Source organism: Alligator sinensis, unplaced genomic scaffold, assembly GCF_000455745.1.
Source record: "Alligator sinensis unplaced genomic scaffold, ASM45574v1 scaffold206_1, whole genome shotgun sequence".
Classification (NCBI taxonomy): Eukaryota; Metazoa; Chordata; order Crocodylia; family Alligatoridae; genus Alligator; species Alligator sinensis.
Window position 1 is genome coordinate 96,019 of NW_005843055.1, and position 18,404 is coordinate 114,422.

The 18,404-nt window shown below is 63.0% G+C and overlaps 1 protein-coding gene across 1 annotated transcript in view; it reads left to right on the top strand.

The window, feature by feature from the left end:
• GBA2 (glucosylceramidase beta 2) overlaps positions 1-18,379 on the top strand; it is a 35,220-nt gene extending 16,841 nt beyond the window's left edge. The window contains exons 8-18 of the mRNA XM_025193480.1: positions 175-328; positions 1,709-1,834; positions 2,703-2,887; positions 3,060-3,164; positions 3,996-4,103; positions 4,495-4,646; positions 4,845-4,951; positions 5,067-5,209; positions 5,397-5,512; positions 11,694-11,885; positions 11,967-18,379. Coding sequence (XP_025049265.1) covers positions 175-328; positions 1,709-1,834; positions 2,703-2,887; positions 3,060-3,164; positions 3,996-4,103; positions 4,495-4,646; positions 4,845-4,951; positions 5,067-5,209; positions 5,397-5,512; positions 11,694-11,885; positions 11,967-12,176 — 1,598 coding nt within the window. The 3' untranslated portion in view covers positions 12,177-18,379. The remainder of the gene's footprint in view (positions 1-174; positions 329-1,708; positions 1,835-2,702; positions 2,888-3,059; positions 3,165-3,995; positions 4,104-4,494; positions 4,647-4,844; positions 4,952-5,066; positions 5,210-5,396; positions 5,513-11,693; positions 11,886-11,966) is intronic.
• Positions 18,380-18,404: the final 25 nt, after the last annotated feature.

An 18,404-nucleotide genomic window follows, 5' to 3' on the forward strand; every position in this document is an offset into this window, starting at 1 on the left:
CCAGGCGCCGCTCGCTCCACCTCTGTAATGCTCCCTGGGGCACGTGCCATTGGGCTGTTTGGCCAGGTGGAAGCAGGCCGTGTACTCCTGGCAGCACTGTCCTGTGGGACGGGACACCTGTCAAGGTGGAGGAGAGCCCTTGATTGCTCAGCATGTGCATGTCTTACCTGGCAGGCAAGAGCAGCCACACAGAGAAAGGGGAGGCGACTGCTGCGGCCGTGTGTGCCCGGTGCACGGTGCCTGCCCGGGGGCACGGATCGGTGGAGCTGGCCCTGGCGTGGGACATGCCTTGTATTCACTTTGGCTCGAAGGAGAAGATGCATCTCAGGTGGGTGCCCTGATTCTCCAGGCTCACTGTGCTGCCAGACTGCACTCAGCGAGCCACGTGTCCCCCTCCTGTGGGTCAGTGGGACCCCTCACCCCCTCTCGCGCCTCGATGGCTGCCTGGCACCGTTGCCCCCCCATGCCACCAAGGGGCTCCGCACTAGCGCCCCAGCCCCAGCCGGCCAGAGCGGGGCGGTGTTTGTGTGGCAGGGACCACCCCCCAGTCCACGCAGGCTTCAGACCAGGGAACGTGCCTCTGGCCCTGTTGCTGTGTACCCCTGCACGAGCCTCTGCAGCAGCCCCCCTGCGCTTGGGCTCCCGTGGCCACGCGTGCTGTAGTTGAATGCCTTGGAGAATCCCCTGGGCAGGGCTGAGGGGGGTTCACCAGCACCGGCCACTTAGACCTCTCCCTCTAATGCAGCGGTTGTTAGCCTTTTTTGTACCAGGACCCCTTTGCAAAGATAATGGCTTGTCCCAACCTGCACCTCCCCCTGCCCTGCTGCAGCCTCGGCACCTGGCCACACGCACCCACCCTGGCCCTCCACCCCCTGCTCCCATACACTTACCTTCATCCGGCTATTGGGGCTGCTCCCGTCATCCTGCCTGGCTGCATGCTGACCACCACGTCCCAAGCAGCCCCTTCGCAGGCTGCGGTGCTGCCAGCCTGCAAGGGAAAACCCATGCTTTCGTGCATTTTTATGGCACTTGCTCGGAGCCCTTTGAAATATTGTTGTGACCCATGGGTTGAGAAATGCTGCTGTAACGGACCTGCTTGGGCTCAGCCCGGGGCAGTTGCCTTGCCTCATACAGGGCACAGTGGGCACCGATATTGTGGTCCTTCCTGGCATGGACGTCAGTGACTCTAGTATCTCCTCGTACCGTTTTGCTCCTCGTCTGGCTGCCTCAGCTTTGAGACACCAGCTGTGTGCCCCACGGCCCCTCCGTGTCCTCAGCACAAAGGGAGAGGCGGAGGGTGGGGAATCCTGTGCGGCAGGGCCAGCCTAGCCGGCAGCCGTGGCTCACAGTGACGCCCCGTGGCCAGGCCGGAGAGGTGCAGTGCCCGTCCCAGCTGTGCAGCACCGCAGCCGTGCCTGGTGCCTCGAGAGAGCGCAGCCCCTGCTGCGGGGCGAGCGGCCCGCCTCCCCGCCTGCTGCTTGGTACTGGGGCAGGGTTGAGCCCGTTGCCCTGGGAAGTGGAAACCTGCCCGGTGGTAGCGGTGGGGTCCTGGCCAGACTCCCCGTGCTGGCTGGGACGGGTGGTCTGTTCTGGGGCAGCAGGCAGGTGCTCTTCCATCTTCCCTGCCCAGACAGGCTGGGGTCAGCAGCCCCTGGCTCCCTGCCTTGTGCCGGGCTCGCGCCGAGCGGTCTGTCTGTCTGTCCTACAGGCGGTACACACGCTACTTTGGCAGCAGCGGCGACGCTGGCCCTGCCCTTTCCCACTATGCGCTGACGCACTACGAGCAGTGGGAGGAGAAGATCGAGGCCTGGCAGAAGCCCATCCTGGAGGACAGGTGCGGTCTGTAGGGGCCAGGGACGGCACGGGCTGCGGGGTGCCTGCTGGGCAGGCAGCTCAGGTCTCCGAGCCAGGGAAGAGGGATCCCTTTACAGGGCACGCGGAGGGGGTTTGGTGGGAGACCTGGGCTTTGTGCAGCTGCTGACCCCTTCAGCATGGGGCAGAGCCCTGCATCCCCGCAGCTGGCTGGCCGGCCAGCCCCCCAGACCTGAAGCTCAGGGACGCACATCCTCCCCTGCCATGTGTGGGTGCAGGGACGTTGGAGGGGGGCTGCAGTGTCACCATGGGCATGTCACGGGACGACCGCACTCCCCTCGTCCTGGGCCGGGAGCCCCGTGCCTGGAGTGGGAGGGCGGGTGCTAGACCCAGAGGCTCCCAGGGCCCGGTCTCCCTCTGTGCGTTCCCTCAGCCCCAGAGCCCAGCTGTCCGGGGCAGGGCTGGGACCCAGAGGCTTTGCTGCTGAGTGGGGCCTCGAACCACGACCTGTCTGGGCCACCCTGGACCCGGCGCGCAGAGCTGCTGCGACGGGCTGTGCTCCGGCTGTCGGAAAGGCCTGGGGTGGTCAGGGCCCTGCTGGCCTGAGCCGTGCGCCCCTCCCGACTGGGTGAAGCTGCGGCTCCGTAGCTCCACGAGCTGAGCTGAGCTGAGCTGTGCGTGAGCGCCCGCTGCGCAGCTGCCAGAGCTGGGCGCGGGGCTCTGTGCGTCCCTCGGCCGTCTGCTCTCCTCTCTGCACGCTGCCGGCTGGGTTGCACAAGTGTGTGTGCCTTGCAGCGTGCTCCACCCCCAGCGATTCACTGCGCAGGGGGGCACGGGCTGTGGCTGTGGGCACGACTGCCTCCATGGCTGAGTGCCCCCTTGCCCCGCAGCGAGCTGCCTCCCTGGTACAAGTCGGCCCTCTTCAACGAGCTGTACTTCCTGGCGGACGGCGGGACGCTCTGGGTGGAGCTGCCCCCAGAGGCCTGCGCAGAGGACGTGCAGGGTCCGAGGGGGGCAGGCCTGTCGCAGCTCTTCCCCGTCCTGCAGGAGTACGGACGGTTTGCGTACTTGGAAGGTAACTGGCGGCCTGAGCGCCTGCCCCAGCTTCACCCCTCTCGGCTGAGCCCTGGGCACCCTTCTCCTCTGCCTCGACCCTGGTAGCTCCCAGGGCGGGCAGGCCCTGCCCTCGCTGGGTGGGAGGGGAGCTCTGGCCAGCCCCCCCCTCACGGTCTCCGCTGGGTCCCCAGGGCAGGAGTACCGCATGTACAACACCTACGACGTCCACTTCTATGCCTCCTTTGCTCTCGTCATGCTGTGGCCGAAGCTGGAAATCAGCCTGCAGTACGACATTGGTGAGCATTGCCCGGTCCCGGCCCCTCAGCAGACACGCTGGCCAGCGGTGCAGCAGCTGTGCTGGAGGAAACGCGTGCAGAGCTGGACAGCTGGTGCCCTCAGTGTGGAGCCGCTACCTGGATGGGGCACCGCTTCCCAGCAGCCCCCTGCCCGCCCCAGAGCGCCGAGCCATAGCAGCTCTGTACCGAAGCCGCTGGCTGCCCCGTTGCCTGCTTCCCCGAGGGACCCCGGAGAGCAGGGCAGGTTCTGCCTGAGCCCGTGGGAGGGTTGTGCACAGCTGGTTCCCCTCCTCCCCGGCCCCCAGAGAGGAAGGAAGTGAGACCAGGATGCCCTGACTTGGCCAGCTGGTCGTGGCGCGTGGAGGGTGGGAGAGCAGCCATGATGCAGCCGCTCCCCCTTCCCAGGGGCTGCCGGAGGGGCTCAGACCCACTCTGCTGTGCCGCCTGCCCTGGCCTTCACTTATTTTGCTGCCTCCAAGCTGTGTGAATGGAGCACCACGGGGCGGGGGACCAGGGGAGGGCTCTGGATCTGGGCCCTTGGGCTGTAATGGTTGGGGTCTGCAGCGCTAGCCTAGCCTGGGGGTCCTGTGACGCCCTCTGACAGGAGCCTGGGACAGCCTCTTTGGTCTCGTGCCCTCCCCAGGAGAGGTCCTAGCACAACTGGCCCCCCAGCCCAGGGCCACGCACCTGAGCCAGCCCCTGCGCGGAAGGCTGAAGCCGGAGGCAGGCGTGCGGTGGGGGCGTGGGAAGGCCCTTGGTGCTGCATGGCAGGAGTGTCGCTCGCTTGGAAAGCCTGCTAGCTCCCTGGTCGCTGACCTGTGCTCTCCTTAGCTGCCGCGGTGCTGAACGAGGACACGCAGCCCCGGCTGTACCTCATGAACGGGCAGACGGCCCAAGTGAAGCTGAAGAACGTCGTGCCGCATGACATCGGGGAGCCCAGTAAGGGTCCTTACCCCGTGTAAGGGCTGGGGAGTCCCATGGGGCTGTTCCCAGCAGCCTGTCCTTTGCTCCGAGCTCCCAGCCAAACACTTGGCTGTTAGGGAGCGTCTCCGGAGATCCAGGGACTGTCCCTCTTCCCCCAGGCGTGCTGTGTGGGCAGGAGGATACTTCCACAGGTTGGGGGGTGAGGGGGATAGTGCATGGACATATGGCAGGGAGCCCTTCCAGGGGGAGCCCCTTCTGCAGGAGGGAGCCTGTCTCCGTGTCAGCTCGCTGCGTGGCACGTGGGGGTGCTACCGTGACGGGGACCAGCTGGGGTGTGGGGCAGGCACAGCCATGGGGCGCCTGGTCCCGGGAGGCCTCCGGCAGCTGCCCTGTGCTTGGTGCCCAGGTGACGAGCCATGGCAGCACGTCAACGCCTACCTGATCCACGACACGGCCAGCTGGAAGGACCTGAACCTGAAGTTTGTGCTGCAGGTGTATCGCGATTACTACCTCACCCACGACTCCACCTACCTGCGGGACATGTGGCCTGTCTGTCAGGTACAGCCCGCTCCTGCTCAGCCCAGACAGGCTGCGTGCGATGCGATGCGGAGCAGGCCGTGGGGGGAAGGCAGCTTGCAGCGGGGCAGGAATGAGCTTTCATCTCCCCCGGAAGACACCCGTCCTCTCTGGAAACAGAGAAGGGCCCTGGCAGGGCAGTGGGAGGGAAGCAGGACTGAGACTCTGCCCGTCCCATAGGCAGTGATGGATTCTGAGCTGAAATTCGACACCGACAACGACGGGCTTATCGAAAACGCTGGCTTTGCCGACCAGACTTACGACGCGTGGGTGGCAACTGGAGCCAGGTGAGCATCCTGGGGGCCGGGGCAGGGCAGGTGACCAAGTCACCGATGCAAACAGGGTGGGGAGGAGGGCAAAGCGGGCACCAGCAAATTGGCCTCATCTCCTCTGCTTTGGCAGTGCCTACTGTGGCAGCCTGTGGCTGGCAGCTGTCTGCATGATGTGCAAGATGGCGGAGATCCTGGACGACGGCGGGGTCCTGCACAAGTACAGCGCCATCCTGCAGAAGGGCTCGGAGGCCTTTGAGAGGCTGCTGTGGAACGGTGCGTCCGGGCAGGGTGCCGAGCCCAGCCCATCGCGGTGGGCGCTGCGCTGCGCTGCGCTGCTTGGGGCAAGCCTCTGTCTTGCACCCTGGGATGCAGGCTGTGTGCGAGCAACCCTTGATGGCGTCGTGGTGTGGTGTGGTGTGGTGTGGCAGCCCAGGAGCCTGACTCTGTTCTCACTCCCCAGGCAAATACTACAATTACGACAGCAGCAAGGGCATCTCTTCCACCAGCATCATGTCGGACCAGTGTGCAGGCCAGTGGTTTCTCCGGGCTTGCGGCCTGGGCCAAGGGGAGTTTGAGGTGAGAGCCCCTGTGAGGCCCTGTTGGGGCAAGTATCTGCATCCTGGGGTGGGAAATGTCTGGGGCTGCAAGCGGCCTCCTGGGTCCTGGCTGCTGTGGGTCAGAGGAGCGCAGGGGACTGGGCCAAAGGGAGCCAAGAGCTCCCTCCTGCACGTTGGGCACTGGCAGGAGGAGGGCAGCCAGCAGCACCCTGGGCTGCTCTAGCTGGACGCCAGCTACCTACTGGGTCGCAGGATACAGCTACAGCCGTGCAGTTTCTAGCAGTCTCCTGTGGGTATCTGTTCTCAGCACAGCGATATGCATGACAAGCCAAGGAAAATTACAAGTACAATTCATTGGGGGGAAAAGATGCGAGCGAAGATGGGAGCCATCTAAGAACCAGTTATCAGATGGCCAAAGCCCCACCGCTGCGCAGGGCGAGTTGTGGTTAAAGCCCATCGTGGCAAGGAGGGGAAGTGAGGGCAGCAGTTGGAAATAAGCCCGTGTGTAGCAGTGCAGATGAAGTGTGGGGAGGCAGCGGTCGACACGGGCATGAAGGGTGGAAAGGCGTCAGCCCCATTACAAGAGGGTGGTGAAATTCTTGACGACAGAGCAGGAAAGCAGCAGCGGTCGGTGTTTGGGAAGAAGCAGGAGGACTTCTCAGTCCAGTAGCAGCACAGCATCTATTAGGGTCATCTCTGCCTTTGTGCGAGGCTGCGATCCGTCCCTCTGGGAACCAGGCGCCTGCAGCCAGCTGGCTGGCCTGGCTTCTGGACACAGCTGGGAAGGGCTCGGGGACTTCTGTAATGGCCTGAGTGAGCTCAGCTGGACGGAACAGGTGGGCTCCTGAGGCAGGCTCTGGAGAAGGGGGCAGGCGCCGGGGCCTGAAGGGTGCGTGCTTGAATAACAGCCTGGAGGAAAAGTCTGTCTAACCCCTCCCTCCCCACACGCGCACACACGCAGGAGTGCTCTTCACGCTGGGGGTGCTGTCGCTCCTCCCGGAGCCGGACGGAGGAGCTTCAGCCTGCTGTCACTTCCCTCCTGTTAAGAGCAACATCATCGTGCTGGCCTCTCTTTTTTCCCCTTTTCTTCTTTTTTTAGGCGCTTTGCAGGTGACCCTCCTCCTCCCTTCCCCCACCCCAAATAAATGAGTATCTAATAACTCTGTGAACTGTGAGGCATCCCCGGGGGCTGACGGAGAGTTGCTGTGTGCCTCTGCTCAGGACGGGTGAGCAGGCCGAGCCTGGTGACTGCAGCCCTGGCCCAGTCCCAGGCAAAATAATGGAAAAGCTGACTCAACTGATGGGGAATTAAAAGCTGTGCATATAATTAGCACTGGTAGCACAGGCTGAGGAAAAGCAGGGGTCGTCAAACTAAGCCAGTCGGGTTCTGCGCGGAGGTTACAGGTTTGGTGCTAGAGGGAACTGCACAGATGTAGCTGGCTGGGATTTCTGGGAGGCATTTGACCTGGTTCCCCAAAAAGTGCTGATTTTGTAATCAGAACGGTTGATGTGCGCTTTCCAGGCATTCAAACGGAGCGTGAACTGGCTACCCAGCACATCTCGGGGAGTTGCTGGCAGTGGGAAATCCACACCCACCGAGAGGATGTCTCCAGTAGCTCTTTTGCAATGAGCACGATGCCCAGCACTATTCAGCAGTGATCTGGCAGCGAGTGTAAAGATCACTGCTGATTTGTAGTAGTTGCTGATAACATGCAGGCTGCAGGGATGGAAGAGAGCAGGGGTAGGGCAGCTCTGTGGTCTGGTCTGGATTGCCCGGTTTGCTGGGCCTGTTTAAACTGTTTCTGGAAGGCAGAGCCCTGCACTTGGGGCCCAGGAACACAGGACAAGTCTGCAAAGGCTGGCAGGAGCCCTCTGGGAAAAGGCAGTGAATGGAGAAGGAGTCTGCCCAAGGAGCTCACCCAGGAGGGAGCCGGGGAGCAGGAGACTGCGGGCATAGGTGGGAGCGTGGCACCAGGACCCTGGTGCAGGTGCTTGGCGTGCAGGCTCTTGTGTTGTTTTCCTCCCTCTCTCTTTATCCTTACAGCATAGGTGCGCTCCAGGGAGCAAAGGAGGCGCAAATGGAGTCTGGGTCAGCTGTTGCGACCTATGTGGGTTGTGCCATGTTCGTATTTCTCCCGGAGGGTCAGGAGCGCTTCATCTGCACCGCGTGCAAGCTGGTGTGTGCCCTGAGGGGAGAAGATTCACAGATTGGAAGCAAGGGTGCCCACCACGCTGCATTGCACCCAGGACCAGGAAGAAGACTTGGAGAAGAGTTACAAGAGGCTGGTATTGGAGAGGCCAAAGGGCAGCGAGGAGGTGGCAGCACGTGACTAAAAGACGGAGGCCCCCAGGATTGAGGAGGCATGGAGTGAAGTCAGCAATTGCTTTCGAACCCTGCGGTGGAGCTGCTGAGGAAGAGGCAGAGGAGAGGACATCTGCAGGCACGAGGCAAGGGAGGCAGCGGCCTGGACAGAGGAAGTGCACGGCCCCAAGGACGGGCTCCTGGACCACGGCACCAACAAGGAAGAGAAGAGCAGGGTGGTTGGTGACTCCCTTCTACGAGGCACAGCACCACCAATTTGTCATCCAGTTTGTCACGCCCAAATTCAGGACGTCGCAGAGAGACAGCCAAAGCTCGCCCATCCTGTGGACCGCTGCCCCTTCCTGCTTGCCCTTGTACGGACCAGCAATACTTCCAGGAATGACACTGACCAGATCAGAGGCGACTACGAGGCTCTGGGCAGAAGGATTAAGGAGCATGGAGCACGAGTGGTGGTCTCATCGATCCTTCCCGTGGAAGGCGGGGGTCCAGGCAGTGAACGCGTGGCTGAGACGGTGGTGTCGACATGAAGGCTTTGGCTGCTTCAACAATGGGCGGATGTTCTTGGGAAGAAGGCTGCTGTCAGGAAATGAGGTCCATCTGATGAGAATGGGGATGAGCATCTTGGGGTGCAGTCTGGCCAACCTAGTAAGGGCTGTACTAGGGGGATGGTGATCGAGCAACAGAGCACAGTCCAGAGGGGGAAGGGCTTGAGGGGGAAACGACTCGAAGAAGCAACTGGGCTCTGGCAAAGGGTCGGAGAGCTACAGGACTGCAACAAGCAGAGCAAAAGGGGAGCGAGGAGTCGAAGCGCAAAACGCATCTGATGCATGTACACAGATGTGAGAAGTGGGGGGAACAAACAAGACAAGTTGGAAGCTGCAGCCTGTGAAAAGGACTGCGGTCTGATTGGCATCGCTGAGACCTGGTGGGACAGCCCTTGGGACTGGACCGCGAACACCGAGGGTGATGCGGTCTCAGGAGGCTCCGCTCGAAGCCACCTGCCATGGGCCCAGGTCAGAATGGCAGGCGGTTTCAAGTGGAGTCTCACGGGTCTGTCCTGGGCCCGGCGCTGTTCAACGTGTTTGTCAACGATTCATGTGCCGGCAGAGGGAGCTTCTGGAGCAAGTTTGTAGATGACACAAAACGTGTTGGAGGATGTGAGCACAATTCAGAAGGGTCTCGACAGACCGGAAAGCTGGGTTGGAGCCGACAGGATGCGGTTCAGTCTGGAGAAAGGCAAGGTGCTGCACTCGGGAGGAGTAATCTTAAACACCAATACAAAACGGGGGACACCTGGCTGGATGGCAGCACTTGGGGGTCTTGGTATCTCACAGACTCAGTATGAGTCTGCAGTGTGACGCACGACCAGGGACCAGGCTGGGGACGTGGGGGTGACCTGTCTGGCGCTGGTGAGACCCGCACTGAAGGGCCGCGTGCAGTGCTCAGACGCCTGTGTTTTAAGAAGGGTGCTGACGTGGGACAGCGGTGGACAGCTGGGCTCCGGGTGGGGAAGGTCACCCGCTAGCGGCAGCTCCGTTGGGGCACTTCCGAGTCCCCGAGCGCAGTCCCCCACTGCTGTGGCACCGTGTCATCCTCCTCGCCACAAACTTGCCTGCTGGTGTTGGATACCTGGAGGCATTTCCTCCCCATGTTGAGGTTGAGAGGCTGCTCCAGAACCGCTCATCTGATGAGCAGCACCCGTCTTCCGGCTCTGGGCTTAGCTGCACTGATGACTAGTTTGTCCCCAGCTGTTCCTGTGCCAACAATGTCCTTTAACCCTGCTGGCTGTCCTCCCACCCAGGCGCTCACAGCCTGCAGTGCTGACTGGTGGCAACCGGGCCCTTTGCCCTGCCCGGGTGGGCAAGCCCAGCTCCTCTGGCTTCCTCGTGGAGACCGGTCCGTTTCCCATCGCGCTCGCAGCCCTTCTCCGCACTTGCTCGCGCCTGAGTTCCTCCTGCTCGCGGGCGACTAGAACCGCACACGCCTCGCACGTGCCGCACCAGTGACCTGAATGCTTCACGCTTCCCCTGGAAATGCCTCGTGTGTCCTGGGGTCGTGTTGGGATCCTAGCAAAGCGGGCCTGGAAGGGACCTCAGGGTGTCGCATTTAGTCCAGCCCCTGGTCAAGGCAGGATCATCCCTCACAGCAGTTCTCAACCTTTCTTGTACCAAGACCCATTTGTAAACCTCAATAGCCAGTCTTGACCCAGTGTCCCTCACTCCCAACCCACTGCCCCCCAGCCCTCCAGTGTGCGGGGGGGCCCAAGCAACTCTGCCAGCCTGCAAGGGAGAAGCCAGTTTCCTACATTTTTCTCCTTTAAAGGAGAATCCATTTTTTAAGTTTGTTTGTGACCCTTTCAGATATTCTCACAACCCACGGGTTGAGAAACACTGGACTAAACCACCCCAGCCACGTGTCTGTCCAGGATCCCACCGCCTCGCCAGGGGCCTGTTGCAGCGCTGGAGCCCCGCAGAGCCGGGAAATTCCCTCACATCTCCAGCCTCAGTTTTCCCTGCTGCAGCTTGAGGCCGTTGCTCCTAGTCCTGTCCCCTGCAGCCACAGAGAAAAGCCCCCCTCCAGCCTTTCTCTAATCATCTTTCATATAGTTTGAAGTCTCATCGGGCTTTGTTCGTGGCTGCATCATATCCGTGGCTCATAGGTACAATGCGAATGACTAATGCCACACGGTCTTTCTTCTCTGGTTGACAACTGATGAGCTCCCGGCCCCTAGTAGAAATCCTGACGAGGCCCCCAGGTGCAGGTGCACAGCTGTGCACCTGGTGCAGCTGAATCCTGGTTCTTCCCGTGATGCTCTGACTGCGGGGTCGTCCCCGCCGGCCCTCAGCGCAGCACCATCCACAAGGCTCAAGCGGTTACTCTGGGACGGAGCTCGAGAACTTGTGTTTGCCTGAAGCCTCTTCCAGAAGAGCGTTGGGCTGGGAATTGAGAACACCAAGAGGTGGGGATGCTGCCACCTCCTTTGGCAGCTCCTTCCCGCAGTTCACAGCCCTGACACTTGATAAAGGTTGCGCCTTGTTTTCCATGGGGAGGTGTTTAGCTGCTTCTTCCAGCCGTTGCTTCTTGGTGCGCCTTGTTTCCCTGCTCGGGCCGAGAGCTCTGGCACCCGTGTCTCCGCTCCCTGTGCAGGCACTGACGCCAGTCGGCTCCTCTGTCGGTTTGCTTTGCATGAACTGAAGGGCGGCTGCTCACTAAGTCCCTGCCCAGTGTCTTATCCAACCCGCCACCCATTTTTGTGGCTCTTCAGTATCCCTGTTAAGACGCGGGGCTGTAGGCCTGACACCCCCAGCACTGCAGCCAGAGAGGTACTTACAGGCCCCTGCTCGCGTGTCGCGACCCTGCGTGGCCCCGTAGATCCTTCTCAACTTGGTTCTCTCCATGCGGTGCTGCTTTCACGTCTGTCCTCCCTGCGCACAAGTCCTGGGAGTATTTGGTGCTCCAAGAGGTCCCCATCCCCATCAGAAGCTGACCTGGGGGCTTCTAGCGTCTCACTCCCTTCCCCACCGCTTTATGACCCAAGCCAGGTCTGTTTGGCCCCTCCTAGTCTAGCAGGGAAAGGCAGAACGAGACCCTGTTAAAGCCAGATGCATTCAGATCAGAAGCAGGGCGGCGTAGAGGGTGAATCTGCAAGTCGGGTCCCAAGGAGGAGCAGGTTCTTCATGTCCAGTTGCCCCGAGGCCTTTCTGGTAACGGCTTTCGCTGCATGCCATGGTTGCCTCTGGGCTGCGCAGCAGCTTGGACGACACGGCGTGTTGAACTCCCTGCAGAGTCCTGTCCCTGGAGCACGTGCAGGGGCGGCAGGCTTGGGACCCTGGGTTCAGGGTGAGCCCAGCTGATGGCCACGTGTCTGTCCCTGCAGGTTTTCCCCAAGAGCCACGTCCTCAGCGCACTGAAGACAATCTTCGAGATGAATGTCATGGGCTTCTCCGACGGCACGATGGGAGCCGTGAACGGCATGCGGCCGGACGGCGTCCCGGACACCACCAGCTTGCAGTCCAACGAGGTGTGGGTTGGCGTGGTGTATGCCCTGGCGGCCACCATGATCCAGGAGGTGAGCACGGCGGGTGCGTCCCCACGCTTCTCCCCGGGTGGGCGGCGCGCGCTGACGCCTCCCCTCTCCCCTGTGCTGCAGGGCCTGGTGCAGGAGGGCTTCCGCACGGCGGAGGGCTGCTACCGCACCGTGTGGGAGCGGCTGGGCATGGCCTTCCAGACGCCCGAGGCCTATTGCCAAAGGAAGCTCTTCCGGTCGCTGGCCTACATGCGCCCCCTCAGCATCTGGAGCATGCAGCTGGCCCTGGAGAGCAGAGCGGGGCGCGCGCCCGACTCCCCCACCCACGAGTGAAGGCACCACCGGGCTGAAGCCGGGGATTGCTGCTGCGTTGCCCCAGGCCGGGAGCCTGCTGGGGGGGACGCGCTGCGCACAGGCCGCCTGTGCAGGGGCCGGTCCAGGCACTGCCCCTTCTAGAGCTCGTTTTAATTGCTGTGTCCTCCCTCCTGCCACCCGCCCCTCGCATGCTCCGGCGGTCAGCGGGCCCCTCCTGTGCGAGGGGTGGGGGGCGGTGTGGCTCGGGGGGATCTGGGGGCCAGGGCTTCGTCACCCCTGGAAGTCCCCCCGTCTCCTCAGGGCACCTGCAGGGCCTGGCCCGGCCCAGGGGCAGCGAGCTGGAAGCCATCCTCTCCTTGGCCCAGCAGCAGGGCCTACGGGACCCACTGCTGGGAGGGGAATCGCCCTCCCCAGCGCAAGGACCCCCACTCCCATTCGCTGCAGCTGGTCTGGGAGGGGCAGCCACAGCTGCCCAGCATGAACCACACCCTAGGAGTGCCCTCTCCTCCCCCCCCTGCCCCGCCCCGCCCCGCCCCACCCCACCCCACGGCCTGGCCTGGCCTCTGACCATCCTCCCGCGCGGCCGGCAGGATGGGCCCGTGCGTCTGCCCCAGGCCCCCGCGCCGGCTCTGCACGGGATCGCAATCAGTTCTGGTCTGTCGGCCACAGGGGAGACATTTTTAGATGCAAAGTGATTTTAATTTAAATTCATAATAATAAAATCTTATCTGTCCTGCCTGTGCTGCCACATCTAGGGCTGGGCTCTCAGTTGACAAGCCTGGCTCCCGTCCCATGCCACCGCCCCTTTCCGCACACCTGCGTGGAGGTGGGCACAAGCCCAGAGCCGCGCACCTCTGGCTGCAGGGATCGTCGGGCCGGCGCGGACCTCGAGCACAGTCTGCCCTCGAGGCCTTTCCAGCAGGTGCGGGCAAGCACTGAGTGGGAGCGAGACTCTGAGGGGTGCATGGGAGACGAGCGTGCTGCATCCCGAGGTGGCGATGGGGGAGCCCTGTGGTTGCAGTCCGCTGCCCGCCTGGAGCAGGAGCTCCCTCCCGCGGAGCCGTGCCAGGCAACCCCCTGCCCTTGGGCTTGCACCACGCCTGCCGTGCAGGAGGAAGCTTTCGTTCCCCGGCCGGAGTGTGGCTGCCTGCCCTCGAGCCCTGGGCGCTGGCCACAGCCCAGCTTGGCCTGGAGGCACGGGTGCTGCTTGGAAAACCCAGCGGGTCCTGCCAGGGGCTCTTGCTCTTCCCAGCAGGGTCAGACCCAGTGCCTTGCGCGGTCCCTGGTCAGTGGCCGACTGGGAGGGTCCTGCCAGCCCTGCAGGCTGAGGTGAGCCACGGGGCCCGGGGCAGGCGTGGTGCTAGTGTGATGGCAGCACCTTGTTGCACGGTGCTGTGCAGCGGGGCAGGCCTTGCCCCTGGGCTCCCAGCCCAGGCCTCGTGGAGTTGCCTGAGGCCTGCGGGGGGGAGGGCTTATGGGGCCGTGCTGGTCAGCAGAGCCCCAGGGCACTGGGAGAGACGGGGTGCTGCTGCAGTGTCCGCTCCCTGGCCAGGGCACCCCAGGTTCACCCCAGCCTGGCTGCAAGGAGGCCGGCCTCCTTGGGGGCACGAGCAGCTGTGTCCTTCCACCCCTGCGCCGGACCCGGTGCTGCTGTCGTACCAGGTGCAGCTGTAGCATGGGGCTCAACAGGGACAGCTGTGCACTCCTGCGGTGCCTGGGGGCACGGCCACGGTGTACATGCTCCTCGCTACGAGTCCCGCCTGTGGCTGGTGTGATGCATGTGGCAAGGCCGGAGCTGCCCTGTCGTTCTGGGGTGCGGGGAAGCAGCTTTGCTCCCTGCCCGCAAAACTGGCCTCCAGGCCAGGCCTGGTTGGACACCAGGGGAAACTGGGCCAAGAGGCGTTTGGCCCAGCCTGGCCCCTGCACATCCCCCGGGCCAGGGGGTGGAAAGCAAGGGGGAGGTTGCAGGGGCTTCTGGCGCTGCATGCCCGTTTGGTCTTGCTGGGCCTGGTGCACCTGCGTGCCCACCCTGCCTGGCAAGAGCCAGGGACCTGGGGCTGCCAGTGGCCTGGGGCACGCTGGCTGCGGCCTCTCCGAGCAAAAGGGCACGGGCATGGGGAGCAGCTGGCACCGGTGCCTGTCTGCATGAGCCAGGCCTGGCCATCAGCCTGGGAGAGGCTGTGCAGGCTCAGGGCAGCGTGTGGCTGCTCCCCCCCCTATGCTAACAGGGATGCCCGTGGGTCTGCAGGAGTTTGGCCCTTCCCGAGCAGGGCCCTGTGCCCAGGCTGACTGCTGGCAGCAGCTGCCTCTGGAGCAGGGGTACAGCCCAACTGCAGCCACAGATGCTCCAGGAGGAGGGCAGGGAGCTACATCAATGCAGCCCAGCAACCTGGCGCGCTGCCCCTGCAGCACCAGGGAAGGCGATGGCAGAGCTGGTGCGCGAGCCAGCCAGAGCAGAGCGAGTCCAGGGCACCCGGCACAGCCTGGAGTTGCTGTCCCTGCTCCTTGGGTCTGAGCGTGGGGACCCTGGGCACCGCAGGCAGCTGGGGAAGCCAGAGGGGCTGATACCAAAGGGCAGAGCTGCCCAGGTACAATGGTACAGGGTGAAGCTGGGCAGAGGTGCTGCCTGGGGCAAGTGAGTCCAGCCCCGCCCAGGGGTGAGCACTGCAGGGTCTCTGGGCCGACGTGCCTTCTTGTCCAGGGGTTTCTCTGAGTGAGAGCAGGCCTGAGCCCAGGGCAGGGGGCTGGGCCTGGCATCCTCACAGCCCCTGCTGCACAGGGCCTGTCGCCCGCCCGGGGTCTGGGGCACGTCCCTATCCCTCATGACCCAGCTCCCAATGCAGCCACACACCTGGCAGGATCAGCGTCGCCTGGATGTGCCCTTGTGAGGTCCCTCCCTTTGCTCTCCTTCAATGGAGAGGAGAGAGTGAAGGGCAGAGGCCCCCCAGGAGGGCTGGGCGCACGGTGGGGGCAGTACTGGAAGCCCAGCGAGAAACTCCCAGCACGACGGAAGAGCAAAAAGGGCGAGACACCGATGTGGCTGCACAAGCAGCTTCTGGGACACCTCCGTGCAAAAGGAGCTGCTCAACAGCTGCTCTGCCTCCGTCTCCGGTCCTGGAGGGGCTGCCCCGAGGAAGTGGGAAAGCACCTTTGCTGCTGACAGAAGGCCGCAGACCAACAGCTTGATGTTGCAGCAAAGGTTTAGGCTGAGATCAGGAAAAGATGTCTTCAGTGTCGGAGCGGGGAGGCTGTGGGAGGCCAGGGGCGCGGGACCCTCCCTCACCAGAGGTGTTCAAGGAGAGGTTGGGCAGCCGCTGCGCTGGGCGGCGATGCTCTAGGCCAGCGTTTCCCAGCCTACGGGTTGTTCCTGTGGCCAAGCAAAACCCGGGGCAGCTGAACCCCGAGACTTGGGCCTGCCCGCCAAAGTATTTGGAAGTATCTGAAGCCTGAGGACGGGGTGGAGGATGCTTACTGGTAGTAGGGGCACATATGGTTCTTGAACGACTCAATTTGGAGGCGATTTGGCTGATTTGACTTGGGACATGAAAAGTTTCCCTTAAAAATAAATGAGCATAAACAAGTTTTAAAAATGGGTTCTCCTTTAACGGAGAAAAACCTGGGAAATTGGCTTTTCTTTGAAGGCCGGCAGAGCTCCAGCCTGCAAGGGGCTGCTTGGGGCCCTCTGCTCCACACGCTGGGGGGCTGGGGCCAGCAGGTGAGGAGTGAGGGGTCTACACTGGCCCTCGATGTTTACCAATGGGTCCTGGTACACGAGGAGGAGAACCGCTGCTCTAGGCACAGCAAGGCCCGTGCTTGCTCTGCCACAGCGACCTCCCAGGCTTCTGGGCTACTGACCCCGCACGCAGGGACGTGTGCTGGGCCAGGCCTGATCCCTGTGGCCTTGACCAGCAGCATTTACACAACTGTCCCAGGCTCCTCTGCGTGGCTTAAACACTGCCCAGAAACACAGCAGAGCGAGGCCAGCAGGGCCCCATGGCCCTCACACCTAGTCCAGCCCCAGCTCCAGGCAGGACGGTCCCTGTCTGGCCCATCCTTGTCTGCCTTGTTCCTACCACCGTGCCATGTGCCCGACCCCCAGGCCAAACACTGAGCGCGCCCAACCCTGCGCTGGGTGGGGGGCTGAGGGCTGGCAGGGTCCTGCTGTTGCAAAGGGTGTTTGATGTACTGAGGCCTCGGCTGCAGCCACGCTTGGTGCCCACGTACCAGCTAAGCCCACAGAAGGCATCACTTGGGCTCCTGCTATGGCCACAGCCCGCACTTGTTGGCGTGGCTGCCAGGCACAGAGCATGGCTGCAGCCCACATCTGGGCAGAGCAACCCGCAGCTGTGCTGAGGCCATGGTCCCTGCTCACACCAGCCTCCAGGCCCCTTCTGGCACTGCCAAGGCTCCTCGACATGCCTGGCCCGTGATGGGTGCTGCAGGGCACTGGCTGCAGGTGGGTGCTAAGGGCTTTTCCCAGGCCCTGGTTCCTGTAACCACAATGTCCAGGAGGACCCACCCAGCTGCTTGCACAAGGCCTGGGGCAGTTGGGCAGAGCCTGGGAGCCATAAGCTGGAGCCCCTGCCTGTCCCACCCAGCTCCCGGCACTCTGCCCCGCTGCAGGAGGGCTGCGGGCTGCTCCCTGCCCCTCGAGAAGCATCTGCTGCTGCTGGCAATGCAGCTGCGCCCTGTGCTTGCAGTACAAAGTGCATGCCCCTGCAGCCAGTGTGTTTGGACTTCACCCAGGCTCAGGCTCGCATGGGGACAAGGCTGTGCCAATCCCCAGGCTGGGCTGCAGCAACCCCCCGTGCCTCTGAAAAAGGCAAAAAATCCCAAGGGCCCCTGACATCTCTCTCACATGAAGGAGTGTTTTCTGGATCCCGCCTAAACCTGCTTTGCTGCATCTGCATGACAGTAAGTGGAGAGGATGCTACTTGCATCAGGCAGACCTGTAAACCCATCTAGATGAAGGCCTGCCAAAAAGCCCCCCCCATTTCCAAAAACCCTGCAACACTGTTATGTTCAGCCCCCAATTCTCTGCTGCTTGGGTCCCCAATTAGCCTTTACACTTGTTTAGCCACGCTGGGTGCCGGGGACAGCAGGGCGCCCTCTCCAACTCCTCTCTTGTTAAGTAAACAGGCAGCACTGGCGTTGCCCTGTACAGCCGCATGGAATCCCCCATACCGCCTTACCTGTGCCACAAAGGAGTCAGATGCCTCGGCTGACTCCTTTATGACTCTTGGATGCGAGTTTTCCAGGCCAGTAGATGGATTTTGCAGTGGTACAAACTTGTACCATGCCACAAGCTGCACCCAGGGACCCCACCTGAAGCTTTGCTACTCTGGTCAGTTATGATGTGCCTTGCACCCGTCCCACTCAAAACCCACTCCAGGAAGCACAGAAAAGCCCCCAGACCATGCCACTTGCTAGAAACCATGAGGTCTGAGGGCCTGATGCCCAGACCCAGAGTGAGGGCGGGTGCCTGGGCCTGAGATGCAAGCGCAGCCAGCACCCAAGGGGCTGCAGAGGGAGCAGGGATGGCCCCGGATGACCCCTGGCAAGGCTGAAACCTTGGGATCCTGCTGCAGCAGGGCTCGCGAGCAAGGCAGGGCCACGCTCAGGGATCTGGACCTGATGCTGATCTCACGCCTGGGACCTCTGTGCAGGGCCAGGGAGGAACCCAAACCGACCCCACAGCCACGGCCGACTGGTGCCTCCTGGGGCTGCCCCCCGACTCAGAAGCTGGCGGTGGCAGCGAGGATGGGGCTGGCGAGCACCTGCAAAAGCCGCTGGTGGCGTCGGCGTTAGGGGGGACACGTGCCCGTTGCCCATGCCCACAGCAATGGGTGGCGCAGCTGCAGGGCAGCACCGATGGCAAAGTGCCTCCAGCTGCAGGGCTCTGGGCCTGGGTGGGAGCCCAGCGAGCAGCTGGCCCCAAAGCCAAGCCCTGGGGGCAGCGCTCCTTTCTGTGAAGAGGGCAGTGCCCTTGTGATCGCTCCCCGGCTCCCGCAGCAGCGGTGGGGAGCGACCGCTATTCATGACAGCGTTTGCCCCCCCCCCCGGTCCTGGCGCGTCCTCGAGCCGCAGGGCAGAGGCGAGGCGGGGGGCCGAACTCGGCGCAGGCCCCCGGGCGGGACCCAGGCACACAGGCGCAGGCAGAGCGAGCAGGCCGCGGCCTCCTCCCGGCAGCCGGCGCTTTATTGCGGAGCTGGGTTGGGGGTGCGGCGGGGGGGGGGCCGTCCGCGG